The sequence below is a fragment of the Blennius ocellaris genome (genome assembly GCF_963422515.1).
Source record: "Blennius ocellaris genome assembly, chromosome: 14".
Taxonomy (NCBI): Eukaryota; Metazoa; Chordata; class Actinopteri; order Blenniiformes; family Blenniidae; genus Blennius; species Blennius ocellaris.
Window position 1 is genome coordinate 13,810,272 of NC_137663.1, and position 17,600 is coordinate 13,827,871.

Consider the following 17,600-nt stretch of genomic DNA (forward strand, 5'->3'; position numbering starts at 1 on the left):
TTCTGTCTTGCTTCTGACACCTCCTACCAGAAGACCCTCGTGGAGCTGAGGTTTAGATGAATGTGTTTGGAATGCCCAGGGCAAAGGTTAGGCTCCTGAATAGAATGATATTAAAGAAGTTAACTGAGTGCGAAAACACTTTTTTATTTATTTATTTATGAATGTTTTTCTTGACATAATACCACCGTGTAAGGCAGTGGTTTTTAAACAGATGATTCAAAGGGATGCTGTTTCGAAGCATGATCCTTTACCATTCATTTTCAAGAACTCACAATGACAATTCTAAAACTAGTTATACCTTTACCAATAAACCCAATTTAGAAAATAAAAAAAAATAAAAAAATAATTATGAAAAGGGTGTGATTAGTACTTTCATCTCACAGTGAGAATGTCCCTTGTTCAAGTCTGGGTCGGTTACTTTTCTGCGTGGAGTTTACAGATTCTCCTTTTGAATGCATTGGATTCATTTTTGTTTGTTTCTGGGGCGATTCATTGCCCATCCTAGCAGCAATTAACGTTATCATTCTATTATAATAAAGAAAACAATAGTCAACGTTCATCCTAAGTTACGCCTTGACATGAGAACAAATGTGCTTGATAAGAGTTGGGGGAGGAGGTTTTTGTTGGGGGGGGGGGGTCCTCCTCCCACACTTTGAAATCCATGCAATTACAGCTGGGCTCAAATTGAACATATTTAGATCAAGTGATGAATTATCTCCAGGCATATTGGAACACATAAGACGATTTGTTGAGATCTGCTCTTAAATGATAGTTAAGGTAAACTTTCAGTGAGATGTCAAGTTGCTGTCCGTGGTGCTGAAATGTGGCGTCAACTTGCGCTCAGATTGACGTCGAGGCTGGAGGCTCAGTGATGTCCCCAATTCATCCATGTGGATTCAATAACGCAATCTTTAGTCTGAGCAAAAAAATTAAAAAATAAAATAAAGATAAGTTCATCCTACCTTGTTTTCCAGCAGGTAGTATACAGATCTCATCCCGTCAGAGATGGTTTCCATTCCAGAGAAGCGCTGCAGGTTTTTTTTTTTTTCTTCTTCGCTCAGGCTCAGTGAGGCGCCTAGCTACAGCAAACTGCAAATAGCAGCAGATAATACAGCCTGTTATTGGAACATGTTTGACTTACTGACGCACACCACAGCCCCCCTCCTGCTCCTCTACCTCCCCCTCCTCCTCCTCTTCATCCTCCTCCAAAACAGTGGAAAACATGGAGCATCAGCAGTGACTAAATGAAGCAGAGAAGTCCCTCAGACGAAGAAAGTAACCATCGGAAATCAATAATGACGTAAATAAAGAGGTATTAACAGTCACATGCACAAACTTCCCTTAGTCGCTCATTGACAAGGAGTTTGTTTTTTATAGCTCTAAATTGGAAAATACAGATCATTATATAACACAATTCTCTGCTGCCAGTCAGTTATTTCTGTAAAATTAAATGTTTCCTATTCATTAGGCAATTGTAGTACATGATAACCACTTGGTGGTAAATTAATATTCGTTTGTTCTGTTTGAGGTCAATTTCATTCTGCTCATCTTGTTTCTTCGTCGCTTTCCCCTCTTTTCATTAAAATTGTCACCATCATTGGTGGATTCAGAAACATGTATACAGCCCAAAAGAGAAGATGAACTGAAAGCTTTTTTTATGCCTTGCTTTGGGTCAGAATGACATTGGATATCATTGTACTCTTCATTCACGACATTATGTCTTTCACGATTGTACTGAAATCCAATTACCAATCTTGTTGCAAGCTGCTGATCTGGAAAAAAAAAATACATTATTTCAAATTAAAGTGACACCTTGTACATATATTGGACATTAGTGTTTATTGTGCTTTGTGTTAAAATCATACATCTAGAGAAGCAGACCCTTCAAAGTATATTGTTTCTGCCACGTTGAGTGCAACAGGTTACTTGCATGTCAAAATTGATGGGGTTTTATTCTTTCTCTTTTTAACATTTTATCACATGTGTCACAACCGATCGAATCCCCGCGATGTCAAATATCTCATCATATATTCTATTATTTTTATTCATTGGGAGAATTTGTTGTCAGTGATACAAATCAGTGCATGTTTGTAGAATACAATCAAATAAAGATCAGAGGTGTGGTGGACGTTTGCCTTTGGATATGACGTGTCGGAGTTAAATCAATGGATTTTGTTATTTGCTGTGGGAGATCAAGACGATTGAGGCGGGTTTACGCGTGGCATTTATAATGACTGCATGGCGCCCTCTGATGGTAATAAATTGGTATTCGACTAAATGCTCTGGCCCCATACCCCGTGAATATCACGTGTGGAAGTCGGAGTGGGAATTAAAGGTCAGGTAGCACAGTGGGTACACTCTCAAACAAACAAACAACAAAAAAAAAGTCATGTGACGCAGCAGTGAAAAAGATTGTCCTTCCTGGAACAACTCAAGCAAGTGGCTGGAGGCTTCGCCTTTATCATCATATGGTCCTCAGTCAATTCTTTGTTTGAAATGACCTCCCCTCACATGTCCTATAATCTACAGTTTGAAGTCATCTGATCATATCATCAGAACTGAACTGAACAAGGATGCTAGCAATCTAAAATGGGGGAAATAATATGCAATTAAATTGAATGTTTACTTTTTAAAATCCTAGGTTTCATTATTTGTAGGAAACAAACATGTCTTGGAATATTGCTCATCAGTTTAGACTTGAGAACATATAATGTCAACGTGAGAATAGAGTTAAGTTAAAAAAAATATGAATCTGTTTGTGTTTCCTTTTCATGCTTCTCTTACTATCCTTGGTACCAGTGCTGCCATGGTGATTCCATCCTCGAACGGCAGAAATAAAACAGTTGATGTGGGTGTGCTGTCTAGACAATTCTAATGTTGTGGGGACCCCTTTCTCTTCACATAGAAACATACTGCGGTTTTGCTCCCTTTCTGCAGGATTCAAGCTGTCAGATGTTAGGGTGAAGACAACTGTACTGTAAGGCTTGTGGTTTCAGGAAAAACAACAGACTGATTATAGTGGCAAAACTAATTATCTGAGAAATTGAAGAGAGTTGATTTAATGCCCCATAAACGTGTGTTTTAATGAAGCAGAAATCACAGTGAAACCAACATGTATGAAACGTCAAAGGTCCAAGCGTCTTCAGCTGGGCCATTTCAGGGTTTATTGATTATGATAATACAATTAGGTTTACTTTTGAGTCCACTGAATAACACACATTTTAATAGTGATTAATCAGTGAAATTGTGGTTATTGTTTTTTTTCCTGAAAGGAGAATCTTGAGAAGAGTGCTTATGGAAACATTCCTTCTAAACCCTCCCCTTGAGAAGTAAGTCGGGGGTTAATGGGGCATGTGACTGCCTCAACCAAAGGGGGGTGGGTGGGAACTTAAGCCAAGAATTCTTCTCATATCCAACTTCGAATTTTACGCCTTTCATTCTTTCTTTCACTGGGACCGGCTGGAGTCTCGGAGTTAAAAAAAAAAAACAACAACAAAAAACCCCAAAAAAGAACAGTTGTGATGTGGCTATTGAAGATCATCAGTCTCCTGTTGTATTTGGGTCTCAGCCATCAACAGTTCCCTCGTCTGTGCGCCACCCAGGAGGCCCTGAACACCAAGCAGTGCTGCCCGGCCTGGGAGGGGGACGGCTCCCCTTGCGGCGCCAGCTCGGGCCGGGGTTCCTGTGAGGACGTGGAGGTCAGCGACCAGCCCGACGGACCGCAGTATCCCTTCTCTGGCCTGGATGACAGAGAAAAGTGGCCGCTGGTGTTTTACAACCGGACTTGCCAGTGCGCCGGGAACTTTATGGGCTTCAACTGTGGAGACTGCAAGTTTGGCTACTTTGGGCAGAACTGCAACGAGAGACGAGAATCTCTCAGGAGGAATATATTCCATCTGTCCAGGTCCGAGAGGATCAGGTTCATATCCTACTTGAACTTGGCCAAGCAGACCATCAGCAGGGACTATGTTGTGGCCACAGGGACTTATGTGGAGATGGGCAACGGATCCAACCCCATGTTTTCCAATGTGTCCGTGTATGACGTGTTCGTGTGGATCCATTACTATGTGTCCAGGAACGCGCTGTTAGGCGGCCCGGGGAACGTGTGGACCGATGTGGACTTTGCCCACTGGGCTCCGGCTTTTCTCCCCTGGCACCGGGTCTACCTGCTGCACTGGGAGCATGAGATCAGGAAACTGAGTGGGGACATGAGCTTCGCCATCCCGTACTGGGACTGGAGGGATGCCCAGGACTGTGCTGTGTGCACGGATGAGTTGATGGGGGGCCGGAGTCCCCAGGACCCCAATCTGATCAGCCCCGGCTCCGTCTTCTCTTCCTGGATGGTAAGCAAGCACCGGCCAGGGTTTGTTTTCTTTTCTACTCCTCTCAAGAGTATTTGAGTCAAATTATTTCTCTATTAAAATATAAATGTTTAAATTATTCATATTTTTTTTTACTTAAAAAGATTCCTTCCACCAATTTCTTAACTGTCTTTTTGATTTCTTGTTTGAGTTATAATAGTTATAAACGTTATAAAAGAGTATCTCAAAATCCTTGTATTTAACTGAAGCAGAGGAGCACTTCACTCTATCCACCGTCACCTGATCTGGCATTCACTTTGCCGTTGGGATGCTTTGGCTTTTCTCTATCTGCATCTGCAGGTCCTGTGCTCTGAACCCACCGAGTACAACAACAGAGGTGTGTTGTGTGATGCCAGGGCGGAGGGCCCACTGCGTCGCAACCCTGGGAACCACGATCGTAACCTGGTTGAACGAATACCAACTTCAGCAGAAGTGGAGTTCACTCTCAGTTTGCCCAACTATGACACTGGAGCAATGGACCGCAGTGCCAACATGAGCTTCAGGAACACTCTGGAAGGTCAGATAAGCCTGGCCACATACACTATGCACTGACACACACTCACTGAGATTTACCACTCTCCTTTTTTGACTGTTACTCCGCAAGCTGATTATTTATTCCATTTTAAAGTACCCAGACTTAATGACTGCGAAATTGTAATACTGTAAGTAATCCTTCTCAATCACAATACATGATTTTTACTTGAATTGTGCTGCCCCCTTAAAATACACAATGTTAATGTTAGAGCAACTGGCTGGCATGAATTTATTTCATAGTTGGCATGGACATCGATTTAGACATTAATATGGGGCATGTTTAGCTATGATAGGAAGACTAAATAACTAATACAAGACATCATTAGCCCAAACATATATTTTCAAGTGTAATAGCAGGGTATTAGTATTATATAATCCTATTTGTAGTACTGTAGACTCATTCGCAGGATTTTGATGGCCTGTCTAGATTACCATATCAGATCATAAAATATTCACATATCTATTTCCCAGAAAACTAAAGGTTCACTTTAAGATGATTTTTTTTTTCTTATTTGACCATTTAATGGAGTCATTATCATTCATAACTTTTCAGATTTCAATGTTGTCTGTTCAAAGAGGTGAACTCCAGTCCCCACTTCAGATGAAATGAAACCTGAGCTGCTTGAGTTTCAAATACAAAGAATCAAGTTTTCTTCATTGAGCTTCACACATTTGGGGAATATGCTCTCTACAATTTCTTTTTGGCTCCCCCACCAAAGCAAATTGCAATTTTTGTTACTTATGAGATGTTTTCAATCTTGCAGGATTTGGAGACCCTCAGACTGGTTTAGGTAACAGTCCTCGTTTGGGCATGCATGCTGCTCTGCATGTCTTTATGAATGGATCCATGTCTTCGGTGCAGGGCTCTGCAAATGACCCCATATTTCTTCTCCACCATGCCTTTGTTGACAGGTGAGACACCTTCAGACATGTAAAGTTGTCCTCTTGCACCTTTGCAGTATTAATGTGGCTGCTTTTTTTCTCTCTCTGGAAGCCTTTATGAACAGTGGCTCAGGAGGCACAGGCCATCACCGTCCCAGTATCCAGGGTCCAACGCGCCTATAGGACACAATGCTGAATATCACATGGCACCATTCATGCCCTTGCATCAAAACAGAGAATACTTCATTTCTAGCAAGGACCTCGGATACGAATACTCTCGCCTGCTCGGTGCCAGTAAGTTAATTTTAATTTCCATCTGACTCTTTTAATAATTTTTACTTTTATTTTGTCCCTTTAGAACATTTACAGATGGAGACTTTGGTGAAATAAATTGAAACTTGCGCAATATTCCCCTGTAAAACAATAATGAGCGACTTTGCTTTTGTTCTTGGTAGGCCAGAGGCTTGCAGAATCTCTGCATCCTTACCTGGAAGAGTTGCAGGCGGCTTGGCCCTGGCTGCTGCTTGCAGCACTCTGTGGTGGAATTGTGGCGATAGCTGTAACGGCTGCAGTCCTCACTGCAAAACGGCGATATAGCGGGTCCTCCTGGCTGCAAGGGAGGAGCTGGAAAAACGTATTTGCTCTCCCTGAGAGACAGCCACTTATCTGGAGCAACGACACAGAGGAAACCAACCACCGTAACTACCAAACAACTATGTGAAGGTGCAGCCCGAGCAGAGATGCACCCATTTATGAAGCTTACTGAGCACTGTGAAGTCTGCCCGGATCTGTATGCATTATGTTGAAATTGTATTAATAAAAGTGAAAAAGAAAGCATGTATTTTCTTTTACAAAAAAGGATTAAGGTACACCTTGAACTTTTTACCATCCCACGATATATAACCTCTCAAATATTTGCCGTTGGATCATTTCAGACTTGTTCTGTGTGAAATATATGGTGCCCGTCGTGTGTGTTCCATCATGACTTCTCTCATTTATTCTCTGAAGTTCGGTTTTTGTGAAGATTACCTTAAAAAATGAGGCGCTGCAATGCGTTGCATCAGTCAAGGCAAGAAAAATTATCAAACAACCACTCTGAGTAAAAACCACAAAAATATTTAGACATCAACAGATGCCTTGGGGAGCTGTCTTTTATTATCTGTGTGTAGGAGTTGACTAAGACACACTTTGATTAATATTTGAATTGATTTATGTTTGTGCTGCTTTTGGAAAGTGGGGGAAAAAAAATGTGACGATGTCTACTTGAAAGTCAAGATCTGAGACCTGAGCTGCACGAGGACTTCGTTCAGTATCCTTGGAGTTGCTCAAGTTAAAAAAAACCAACTACTTTTGAATTTTATGAAAAGTAGATGCAGTTCAAACTATTAACATTTGAAAGAATCTGACATAAGAACAAAAACATGTTCAGAATGTGCAACTATATTCAGATTGATGCAGTATAAACCTTTTAAGTTGAAGTCAAGCGTTTAAGTTTTAGTATAAAATAATTTCTTTATCGTTTAATCTAGAATTGGGGAATCAATCAAGAAATACACGTCATACATTCTCAGCCTGGACACATGCCATCAAGAATAACCTTTTTTATAATACAGTACTTTGTTCAAAAATGTATTGAAATGGAATTCTCAGGTAATACAGTACATTCTCTTCAGAAATCCATACCATGCTGTCTTGATAAAAAAAAAGAAAAGATAAATACAGCATTTTAATTCAAAATTGTACAACGTATACATTATGTATAATGACATGAATAAGGAATGCAGTCCCACATAACATATTTGAGTCCCAAGGAAATTATTTAATTTGTAATACAATATTTTTTCGTCAACATATCAAGTTTTATATAAATATTAACAGTTTAATAATGAAAATTTCCAATTCAATCTGCAGAGCTGTTTTTTTAAATCACATTGGATTAAAATTGGAATACATGCACCCCCTGTAAAGTGTTTGGCCATATCATGTTAATCTATATTTATATGTTAAATATTACAAATTACTAGAATTTTTTGGTGTTTCGATTGTTCTGCTTTAAAATAAGAAGGCATGATTGTGTAAAGCACATTGTTCAAGCCCACTTAACAGTTTATACCTGAAAGCAATACAGTAAAAATAGAACCCCAAACAAACTTTGGGGTTGTGAATACTGCAAAGTGATGAATTTAGATCTGATCTTGGAATGAACTTATGAACCAAAAGAATGTAATGGAAAAAGAAAGAGCAAATTACGACATTAATCATTTCTAATACCGGAACATCTCAAAAAAATGTGAATATCATGAAAATGTTCCAATATTTTTGGTCACTCATTTCAGAAAGTGTAACCCATATATGACATAGGCTCATGGCAGAGTGAAATATTTCGAGCCTTTATTTCTTGAAATTTTGACGACAGATAATGAAAACCCAAAATTAGATTACATAAGATTAAGGGGCAAAAAAAGAAGTATATTTTAAACAAAAATGTAAGGCTTCTGAAAAATGTTCACTTCTATGCACTCAATACTTGGTTGTGCCTCCCTTTGCATGAATTACATGCTTGTATCCAGGACTCTGTGAACAACCAGCTTCTTTAGCAATGACCTTTTGTAGTTTACCCTCAGGGTGTCAGTGACTGTCTTCTGGACATCTGTCAAGTCAGCAGTCTTCACCGTGATTGTGTAGCCTACTGACCCAGACTGAGACCATTTCAAGGCTCAGATTCAAGAAACCTTTGCAGGTGTTTTGCGTTAATTCGCTGATTAAGGTGTGACACCACGACTTTCCCACAATATTCTAATTTTCTGAGACACTGAATTTTGGGTTTTCACCATCTGTAAGCCATAATCATGAACCTTTAAAGAAATAAAGGCTTGAAATATTTCACTCTATGAGCCTTTATCATATATGGGTTTGACTTTCTGAAATGAGTGATTAAAAAATATTTGAACATTTTCATGATATTGCAATTTTTTGACATGACCCCGTCCACTTGAATCGAGACAAAAGAAAACGGCTGAGATGATGTAAGACGATCACAACTTTGCTCTATTAACACATCCTGATACGATCAGTCGTGATCAACAGGGTCACCACTAACTCACATTTTATTGAGTGATGTGATTCTCCAGGAGATTTCAGTGCAAATTAAGAGACCCGTGGACATTTGTTACTCTTTTAATTATCATGAAAAAGTGTTGTAGAAATCCTAAACGATCCCTCAGCAATCAAACTTGCATCACTGCTAATACAGCTCAAAGAAACAGTCCCGAGTTGAGCGCTCGGACAATGGAGAGTGGTAAGAGGACGCGCTGTGAGGTTGAGAAGTAAAGGCCAACAGTTCCGACACAGCTAGAGGCAATTCTTTGTCAATAATGAGACTCGTATGGTGTGTTTCCTTTGATACAGCTAATCGTACATGCTACCTCTTTAACTGGAATCCTCATCCTCACTATCCTCATCTTCTTCTTTCTTTTCGCTTTCTTTGGGAGGGGGGACAGGGGGGGGCAGGTCCAGACGAGCCCAGGACATCGCCTCGGACTTCCTCATGGCAACTTCGATCTTTGCTGCCAACATGTTTACTGTGCTTTTACTCACGTCGATGACCTGAAATGACACGAGCGTGTGCGATAAAAGAGAGACGTGAAAACGATGCTGGTAATTGACAAATTAACAAATGATCACTTTATAGTTTTCCACACAATCGTATTTGTTGCTGTGAGGGAGAGAGCTGACCCCGACACAAACACAAAAAATAAAACAAAAACAAAACAAACAAAAGGATTGCTGCCCTGAAAGTGGATCTCGTGTTTATCAGTATGAAATCAAACAAACAGATATCATCTATGCCAGGAAGCAAAACCGCAGTATTTTGAATGCAGAGTGAAAAAAAAAACAGAAAAGTCTAAATTCAAAGGGGCAGGATGCAAGAATCAGGAGCGCGTTCATATCGGGAGTAAAACTGACAGGGTACTTACTCCCCACAAGCTGATTTTCTGCTCAAATTCCTTCTCTCCCTCGAATATAATGCTGATGTTGAGCTAAAAGAGAGGAGAGGAGAGGAGAGGAGACAACAGTCAACCGAGACGAACTACATGTTTCAAAACAGTTCACTGACGTGACAGACAAAAGCGTCTCTCACCGTGGTGCTGTTGGCGTCAACAAAGCTCAGCTCTGGGACGGCGTTCTTTGCGTAGATAGAAATGATGACCTGTGTCCCGGTTTGATGCCAGTCAAAACGACATGGCACCACTTTCTTACCCTGCGGAGAGATTTCAGATCGTGCCGTGTTTAAAATACAGCACAGACAGCCTGCACTGACTGTGTGAGCGTTCACCAGGCGCCACTAGATGGAGTCTCAGCCGAAGCGCGTTCACACAGATTTGATAAATGACCGCTTGATGTTGAGCCGGTGCGCCTACCGCATCTTTTTTCCTCCATAGATGTGCTCCCTTGGTACAGCCCTCTTGAGAGAGGAAGGTGTTGAAGTCTGAGGTTTTTCTCTTACAGCAGCTCCAGTATTTCATCCTGGGGATGTGGGAAGGACATAACATTCACTGTGCTTTTTTTTTTTTTTTGGCAGTAAATAGCTTGTCACTCAAGAGAAACAGTAAACACAACTAACAGGAAACACAACAGTAAAACATCAGTGCTGCTCTACAGGAGTCTTTTCCGGTTTCCAGAAAATAGCTCCTCTATCCGGTCACAGAACAAAACCAAGGGCTCTTAAATGTGAAATCGAAATTCACTTCACAATTTTAGCATAACAATATCACCAGCACCCACCCTTCATGAAAGATGGGAACTCCAGAGTGGTACGAGCAAACGTCTGAATCACTGGCAGGTCCATCAAAGCTCTAAAGGTAGGACAAAGTCAAATATCAGGTTTTTCACTGAAATAACACATAACAATTCCTTCACTTATATTCACTTCACTTATATTCATAAAACATTTCAATAGTACTTTCCGAATTCCTTGTTAGTTTTATGGGGGGGATGAAAAGGACAGTCCTTTAGTATAGTGCTGATTGAAATCAGATTTACAACCTTCAGTGACAAAGATCAATGTATCACTGTCTAGAAAACCCATTAATTCCCCATTAAAAGACCCAAAAGTACAAGTTCTGCCTCTGCCAAGACCCCAACTTATAAAACTTACTACTTACTGGATGTAAGCTGCCCTGGAGACATTGTCTTATGGCTTTCAATCACATCAGTTAAAGTGAAATTATGCAAATCAGTAAATTCCCACTCCAAGTATCTACCAAACATGTCAGTGCAGATTCTCTTCACAATTTAGCTTCTAATCTCGAATTCTGGCTCTGACGGGCCATATCAGTTTGAGAAAAAACTAAAATCTTTACTTTCCGTCTCAGAAAAGTGGAGGTTGGAGGAACCCTTTGCTTTGCCCACCGAGTTGATAACTTATCAGGTGGATTTACTTCATGAAACATTTGATTTTTCAGTTTTTTTTGTGAAAATAATTGTGAAATAATTCAAACTTCAAACACTTAAACAGACTCTTCAAAGATAATATTATCAATACGAAAAAAAAGTTGGTCACTTATTTTAGCAGCACATACATTTCCTTCAGAAGATTCCATTTGACGGTGGTTGATTTACTTACTTTAGTGCAGCCCCCGTTTTTACAGCATGTTCCGATTTTGATCTCGTCGCTATCTTCCTCTGAAAAGTCAGACGGGAGGAGAAAGACAAAGAATTGATGCCCATGAGGAGAATCTAAATATGCTCTCGACAGAAACGAGGCATTGTCCTCTTCCTGTCAGCTTCAACTCCACTGCCATGATGCGAATGACACAGGTGATGGCAAACTCCCAGTGGCCATCCATTAAGTTCTACTGTCAACATGACCTTCCTGTCGGCTCTAAAAAGCTGTGGATGGATGGTTTTCCAAGATGAAGATGACAAAAAAAAAGATTAAAAAATACAGACGTGCGGGAGTGAAAGAAAAAGGGGAAGATTAAGTTCTGTTTTCACCTTTCTTCTCGGCAGCATTCTCAGACAGTTTGAGTTTCTCCAGAGCCTGCTTCAGGGAGGAGGAGACTTTATGCTGCAACCTCACCATGGGTTCATCAGCACTGAGAGAAAGAAATCAAGAGCAAAACTTTCACAAAAAACCTTTTTTTTTTTTTTTTTAAAGAATTTATTAAAACTACTCACTGTAATATCTTTTTTTAGCGAGAGCAAAATCTACATTATTGGCGATAGCACTCCAAAACCACATCTTGTGTGCAAAGCTCAGCTCAGACCAATATTCTACTTGAAAGGAGACGTACGATGTCAGTCGTAATCGCTTCATCACTTGCCCGTTCTTTCTCTTTTGAAGGCAGTTTAAAAGACTGGAGAACACCTCAGATGATCCTGTGACCCGCTCAGTTCACGTTTGATGATTTAATACCTCTGACTCACCTTTCATACATTTAATACGAAATCGGAAAATAAAGCCGAGCACAACACACATCGGGCATCTAAAGGAGAAACGCATTCAAAAAGAAACCCTGCTGATGCAGTGGATGGAAACGAGGACTGTTCTAATTATTACTTTCAATTAGAAGCTGAACAACAATGCCAGGACAAACAATTGCATTTCAAATCACGTCGACTAAAGTTGGCACAAATGGTAGGAGCTTAGAACATCCTTATGGCGCTTATTAAATTGCAAAAAGTGTGTGTACAACAAACCTCGGTCTGTGTATGGCCTCCTGAGGTTTTGGTGCAGAGATGATGTACTCGTTAAACTTTGGTTTTTGGTCGTCGAGCTCTTTCTTTTCTCCCGATGAGGTGACATCCGGCTTCACCGGCTCAGGGGGCTTCTCTTTGTTGTGTGGACCTTTCGTGCAGCCCTGTGAGGAGAAAGTTAACAAACAATACCACTTGGTGTCAATACGGCCACAGACAAAATGTGGCGGTCAATACCGACAGCATGAAACAATGGACTGCAGAGGCCGTGGAGAATAGAGACGAAAGCGTACAACCCAAACAGGAAACTCACAGCAATGCTCAGGAAGTCGGAGAAGTCGGTAGTTCTCCTCTTGCAGCAAGACCATCCCTGCAGGAAGTTAAAGTGACATCACCTTGGAGTGGTAAAAACGGGATACAAGCTCACGTGTGCATTTTCAGGCGATTTACCTTCAAGGCATCGTGGAACACCGGGACTCCTGGATGATAGGTGCAGCCATCTGTGCAAACAAAAATAAACATAGAAGAAATATATATTGTGGTGCTGGGAAATGGAGACTGTTTACAAGTTCATCCTGAATAGCTTCTGCAGTAAAATGTAATTTTTTTTTTTTTTACAGAAGGCTGAGTAACACCATCGAAAGGCAGTTTGTGTTTATCGCAGTGCGCTTCAAAATATCAACTAACGTCACTTCTAACTGATTTGATGGCTCCTTCTCGGAAAAGCATCACAGCGGAGATGACTGCTCCGCCTTCACATCTGTAGGATAAAATCGAGGAAAGAAAACATGTACATATATTCCCTTTCACTGAGGGCAGTTTAATAGTTAATTGGAAAGATGTTTAAGAAGTTTGTGTTCAGAACAGCTTTTGGAGAAAGAGCTGAATCAAAAAGACTGGGACATTATAATTAATGAGGACAACCAAGTCCTACTACGGACTTGGCAAATCACAAAAACAGAATAAAGAAATGTTAATGTCTTGTCAAGATCATATGCTCACTCCCCCCCCCCCACAGATCCAGAAATGTAAACTTACTTTTGCTGAATTCCATTTAATTCAGCATGAAATGCAAATAAGTAAATGAGCTTGGAAAATTTGTTTTACTCTCCTTTTAATACAAGAAATACAACATTGATGCCCATGGGGAAAGTCTTACTCTGCATTTCCCATTTAGTTTCCCATTCGTACCTTAACTACACAAACATGCGTCACCCGGTGAGCTGCTGGGGGCCAAAGACCTTGGTCAGGGACCCACAGTGGTGAATCGTCAGCTGGAGGATTTATGCCGGTGAATCTCTGATGCAGAGGCAGCCACTCTAACCTCTAAGTGACCACTGTCTTCCAAAATGGAGGACATGTGGCAATTTAATGGTATGTGGCAAACAGCCATGAGCCACTTATGATGATACATAAATTATTATACTATCAATATTTGAGATAAATAAAAAGTGAAACCTATTTAAAGACCAAATCATACTGGAACAAAAAAAAAAAAAAAAAAAACTCACGAGGATATCATAAATCAAGCCTCAGGGTGGCCTGAGCGGTGCCTTCTGTGCGTCACCGCCATCGATACACCTCAAAGATACCTCGAAAGATAACAATGCACTCCGCAGTTGTGGAAAAAGACGAATCCTATTAAAATGGAAATTAGACTCGAGTCCTGCATCAAGTGTGTGGCTGTGCACAATGCCGGATCACTCCAAGACAGAACAATTCTAATGATAGAAAATCAAGGATTCATGGCATTCCATCATGGGAGTCGAGAACAACAATACTACTCTAAAAGTTCAATTAGAGCTAAATCAGTGTGTCTGTAACAACAATATATCATCTGGTAAACCAACTCATTATAAAATTGAATATGGAAATACAATGCATGTTCGAGATTTATCAAGGGACTGAGCTTCACCATCTACAATCACACGTGGAATTTGTTACTTGAGACGTCTGCACACGTGCATTTTATAAAGAAAACAACAATACTGAACAATGACTCAATTTTCTATTTACTCTTCAGGAGGTATCCAATTCTAAATGCAGCAAATTAAAAAGAAGATGTTGAATATGTTTAATTGCGTGCAAGTCTGAAAACACTAGCATAACTAAGGTTTGTCACCTGAAACAAAAAGTTGAATGAATGAATGTTAAGTTGATGTTAAAAGTGCTTTTGTTTTCAAAGACATCTCTGTGAAACCGGTTTCAGCGTGTAGCTGTTGTCTTTGAGAGGAAAGTGGATTTTGAATCTTTTTCACGCCACGATTTCAGAAACTGGGCAAGTTTCAAAAGAAGCTTACCGTTTCGCGAGGATGGTAAATTTCAGAGCCTGTCAGACATGATAGCAACAAATCCTGTTTATATTCTTAGTCATTTGCAACAACTATCAGTGTTTGTTTCCTTAAATAAGTAACATCTTTTGTCCATTTGTGCGCAATGGTCCACACTCCGTGGCTCTATCAAGGCTTTGTGAGGAGGACAGAGTTCATTTTGGCCGCTCCCTTCCTTTACACTAGATGCCTTTCCTGAAGCAACCTGTGACCCGGTGTAGGGGCTTGCTCAGGGACCCACGGTGGTGCTCGTCCACAGTTCAATTCAAAATTACTCATTTTACAAACCTCGAGGCCACCGCTATGAATTCTGTAGTGGCTTCCCTGTGACTTTTGCAAGGTCAACTGTAAGTGAATAGCAATTTCAATTTTTCACTTGAACTTATGCTGCAGGGTATATAAAGGGCCCCTTTCTGTTTACTTTCAGCTGCCTGGAACATTTCACAACAGTTTCTGCCTCCCAGGTTTCAGTAAGCTGGCCATAAAAAACCAAAAACAATTGTACAGCAAAAAAACCCCCCCAAAAAACCTGTTACAATAACAGACCAGCTTTCTTTGCTGTGATTCAGATAACCGTATTTTCTGGGAGGGTGAATAACAGTGGTTTTTAAAAGTGTGAAACAAACAGACTGGAATCTGAGGATCAGGTCTTCAATAAGAATATAAATTGTCAGACGTAATAATAATAGAAATAATTAAAAAGAGAAAAGTATCCATAAGCTATATACTTGCTTTTGCAATAAGTGTATTGGAGGTCGATTAAATTAAAAGTCAGATCAACAGAATCATTACAATAGCATTTATACCACAACTTTTTAGTGCGTGTGTGTACTATTTTAGCGTCCACCAGTTGACCTCTATTTAGGTGAAATTAACTAAGCATGAGACATTCTAGCTCTCAGACCAAAATTCAAGGGAAATATTCGAATTCAAATTTCAACTTGTTGAAGAAGAGTCCTGTGGACTAATGTTGCAATATAACTAAATGTTAATTATTATGTTGTGTATAAAACATTGTATCTACCAATTTCTTCTTTAACTCGACTCGGTCAAAGTGACTTCAGTGTTTCACATTAGCACATTGCTGCCTCATTGATAAACCGCAGGGAACGTACTGCAGCTCGTCTACGACCCGAAAAAAACCAAAAACCAAAAACATGACGTGCTTTTGAAACTTTAACCCGCTCACCATGCGTCCTGTCAGGACAATAGTTTCCAAAAAGTCTTTAGGTCGCCCTCCACGCTGCTAACCGCTGTAGCTTCACATGCTAACAACAACATAGCGATCACGTTATTTCTCTGTCGCTCCACGTGTTTTTAGCTGCCGGGATCATCCGCTACAGCTGGGTTCATGTATGAAGTTGTATCCGTCGGGAGCAGCGGGCATTGAGTGAGCTACATGGGCCCGGCAGGCCAGTTTGCTGTAGAAATTTCCAGAGGTTAGCTTCACTGCTCGCCTGGCACGAAGCACAGCGATGTTAACCGAGAAACTACTCACCGTCTGGGTTGTTTTCTGGGTCGAATCGTTCTCCACATCCCTTATTATAACATAAAACCGACATGTTGGAAAATAGTTTGAATAGTTTTGGTTTTTCTTTAATAAAATGACCACTAAACAAGACTCGTGTGTAACTGAGAAAGATGCGGAGCCGGAGCCGTTGCCTTTAAGTGCGGTGTACGATCCGGCAACACTTCCGGGTGTTTTCGGCTCTACTCGGCAAAGATCGGAGAAGGTCCGGTGCCCGCCTCCTGCCTCCTGCCTTCTGCGCACCGTGGTCCCACACAAGCGACAACTGATGCTGACCGCTCTGAAACTTGCCTCAAGCCACACGTTCTCTGTACCACGTTTATCACGAAGCCTCATCTTCCAGCAAAAGAACATCTAACAGCTTTTTATCAAACTATTGCAGACCCGGATAAAAACGCACGCTGCACTCGGGGTTACACTTGTGAGGTGAACAGTAGTGAGGTGAATGAAACTGGGGCAATAGCTATAGTTTTGCGAGGGTGGCTGCAGTCAAGTAGACAACTGCTTGTCGGGATTCCTATTAGCGATTTTCTGTTTTGCGCTTCACCACCGACTCTCAAAATGCTCTTTTTTTTTTTTTAAATGAATGTGGACAAGAAAATGGAAAAGGATTTACTTTCACTGATACCAGCTCTAAAGGTAAGAAGACACTTTGCAATGTGAAGTCTGTGCAAATTCGTGCAAACAAGAGAGAGAATGAGGCTGCAAACTGGAGGTTGAGAAAGTCGTAAATTATTATTATTTATTTTATTTTTTTTGCAATGAATGCGAGCTTCACTGGATCTGCATCAACATGGGAGACGACAAGTGCATCCCAAGATCTCCTGGGACAGTCTCGCAGAGGGGAATGTTGATATGAGCCGTTGATTTCTGGCAGCCTTTTAGATATGCTGATAATGATCGATAATACGCTCTCTGGGTCCTTTTCGGAGAATTAATCTGCTCGATTTCATCATCAGTTGTTTGTTTGAATTGTGTTGAAGTTGGAATTTCCATGAGGAAAACGCTCTTGTATAATGCATGAGCTGTGTGGAACGCACACAATGGCGTATGCAATATTTATAAAGCGTTTATAATTATAAAATGATTTTTTTTTTGTAATTTACTTGTCTGATCATTTTCTCGGACATCTGATTTGGTTTCTCGGTTTTTTTCTGATAGCAATTTTTTTTTCTTTAACTTAGATTAAATAAGATTTTTTTTCATTATATGCATGTAAAAATCATTCCTAAAAAGAGCTCCAGTATTTGTAAGAATATGTTGGTG

The 17,600-nt window shown here is 40.4% G+C and overlaps 2 protein-coding genes across 2 annotated transcripts; one reads left to right on the forward strand and one right to left on the reverse strand.

The window, feature by feature from the left end:
• Positions 1 to 3,521: 3,521 nt before the first annotated feature.
• LOC308139480 (tyrosinase-like) lies at positions 3,522 to 6,498 on the forward strand (the record flags this gene model as incomplete). Its single annotated transcript, XM_080508940.1, has 5 exons — positions 3,522 to 4,343; positions 4,662 to 4,878; positions 5,660 to 5,807; positions 5,890 to 6,071; positions 6,233 to 6,498. The coding sequence occupies 5 exons, from the start codon at positions 3,522 to 3,524 to the stop codon at positions 6,496 to 6,498; spliced, it is 1,635 nt and encodes a 544-aa protein (XP_080365066.1).
• A 992-nt stretch (positions 6,499 to 7,490) lies between these two features.
• chordc1b (cysteine and histidine-rich domain (CHORD) containing 1b) lies at positions 7,491 to 16,433 on the reverse strand. Its single transcript, XM_080508199.1, has 11 exons — positions 16,305 to 16,433; positions 12,927 to 12,976; positions 12,790 to 12,846; positions 12,480 to 12,640; positions 11,775 to 11,875; positions 11,404 to 11,462; positions 10,563 to 10,633; positions 10,199 to 10,304; positions 9,919 to 10,038; positions 9,755 to 9,817; positions 7,491 to 9,383 (listed from the first exon to the last, which is right to left on the reverse strand). The coding sequence occupies exons 1-11, from the start codon at positions 16,366 to 16,368 to the stop codon at positions 9,207 to 9,209; spliced, it is 1,029 nt and encodes a 342-aa protein (XP_080364325.1). The 5' UTR covers positions 16,369 to 16,433; the 3' UTR covers positions 7,491 to 9,206.
• Positions 16,434 to 17,600: the final 1,167 nt, after the last annotated feature.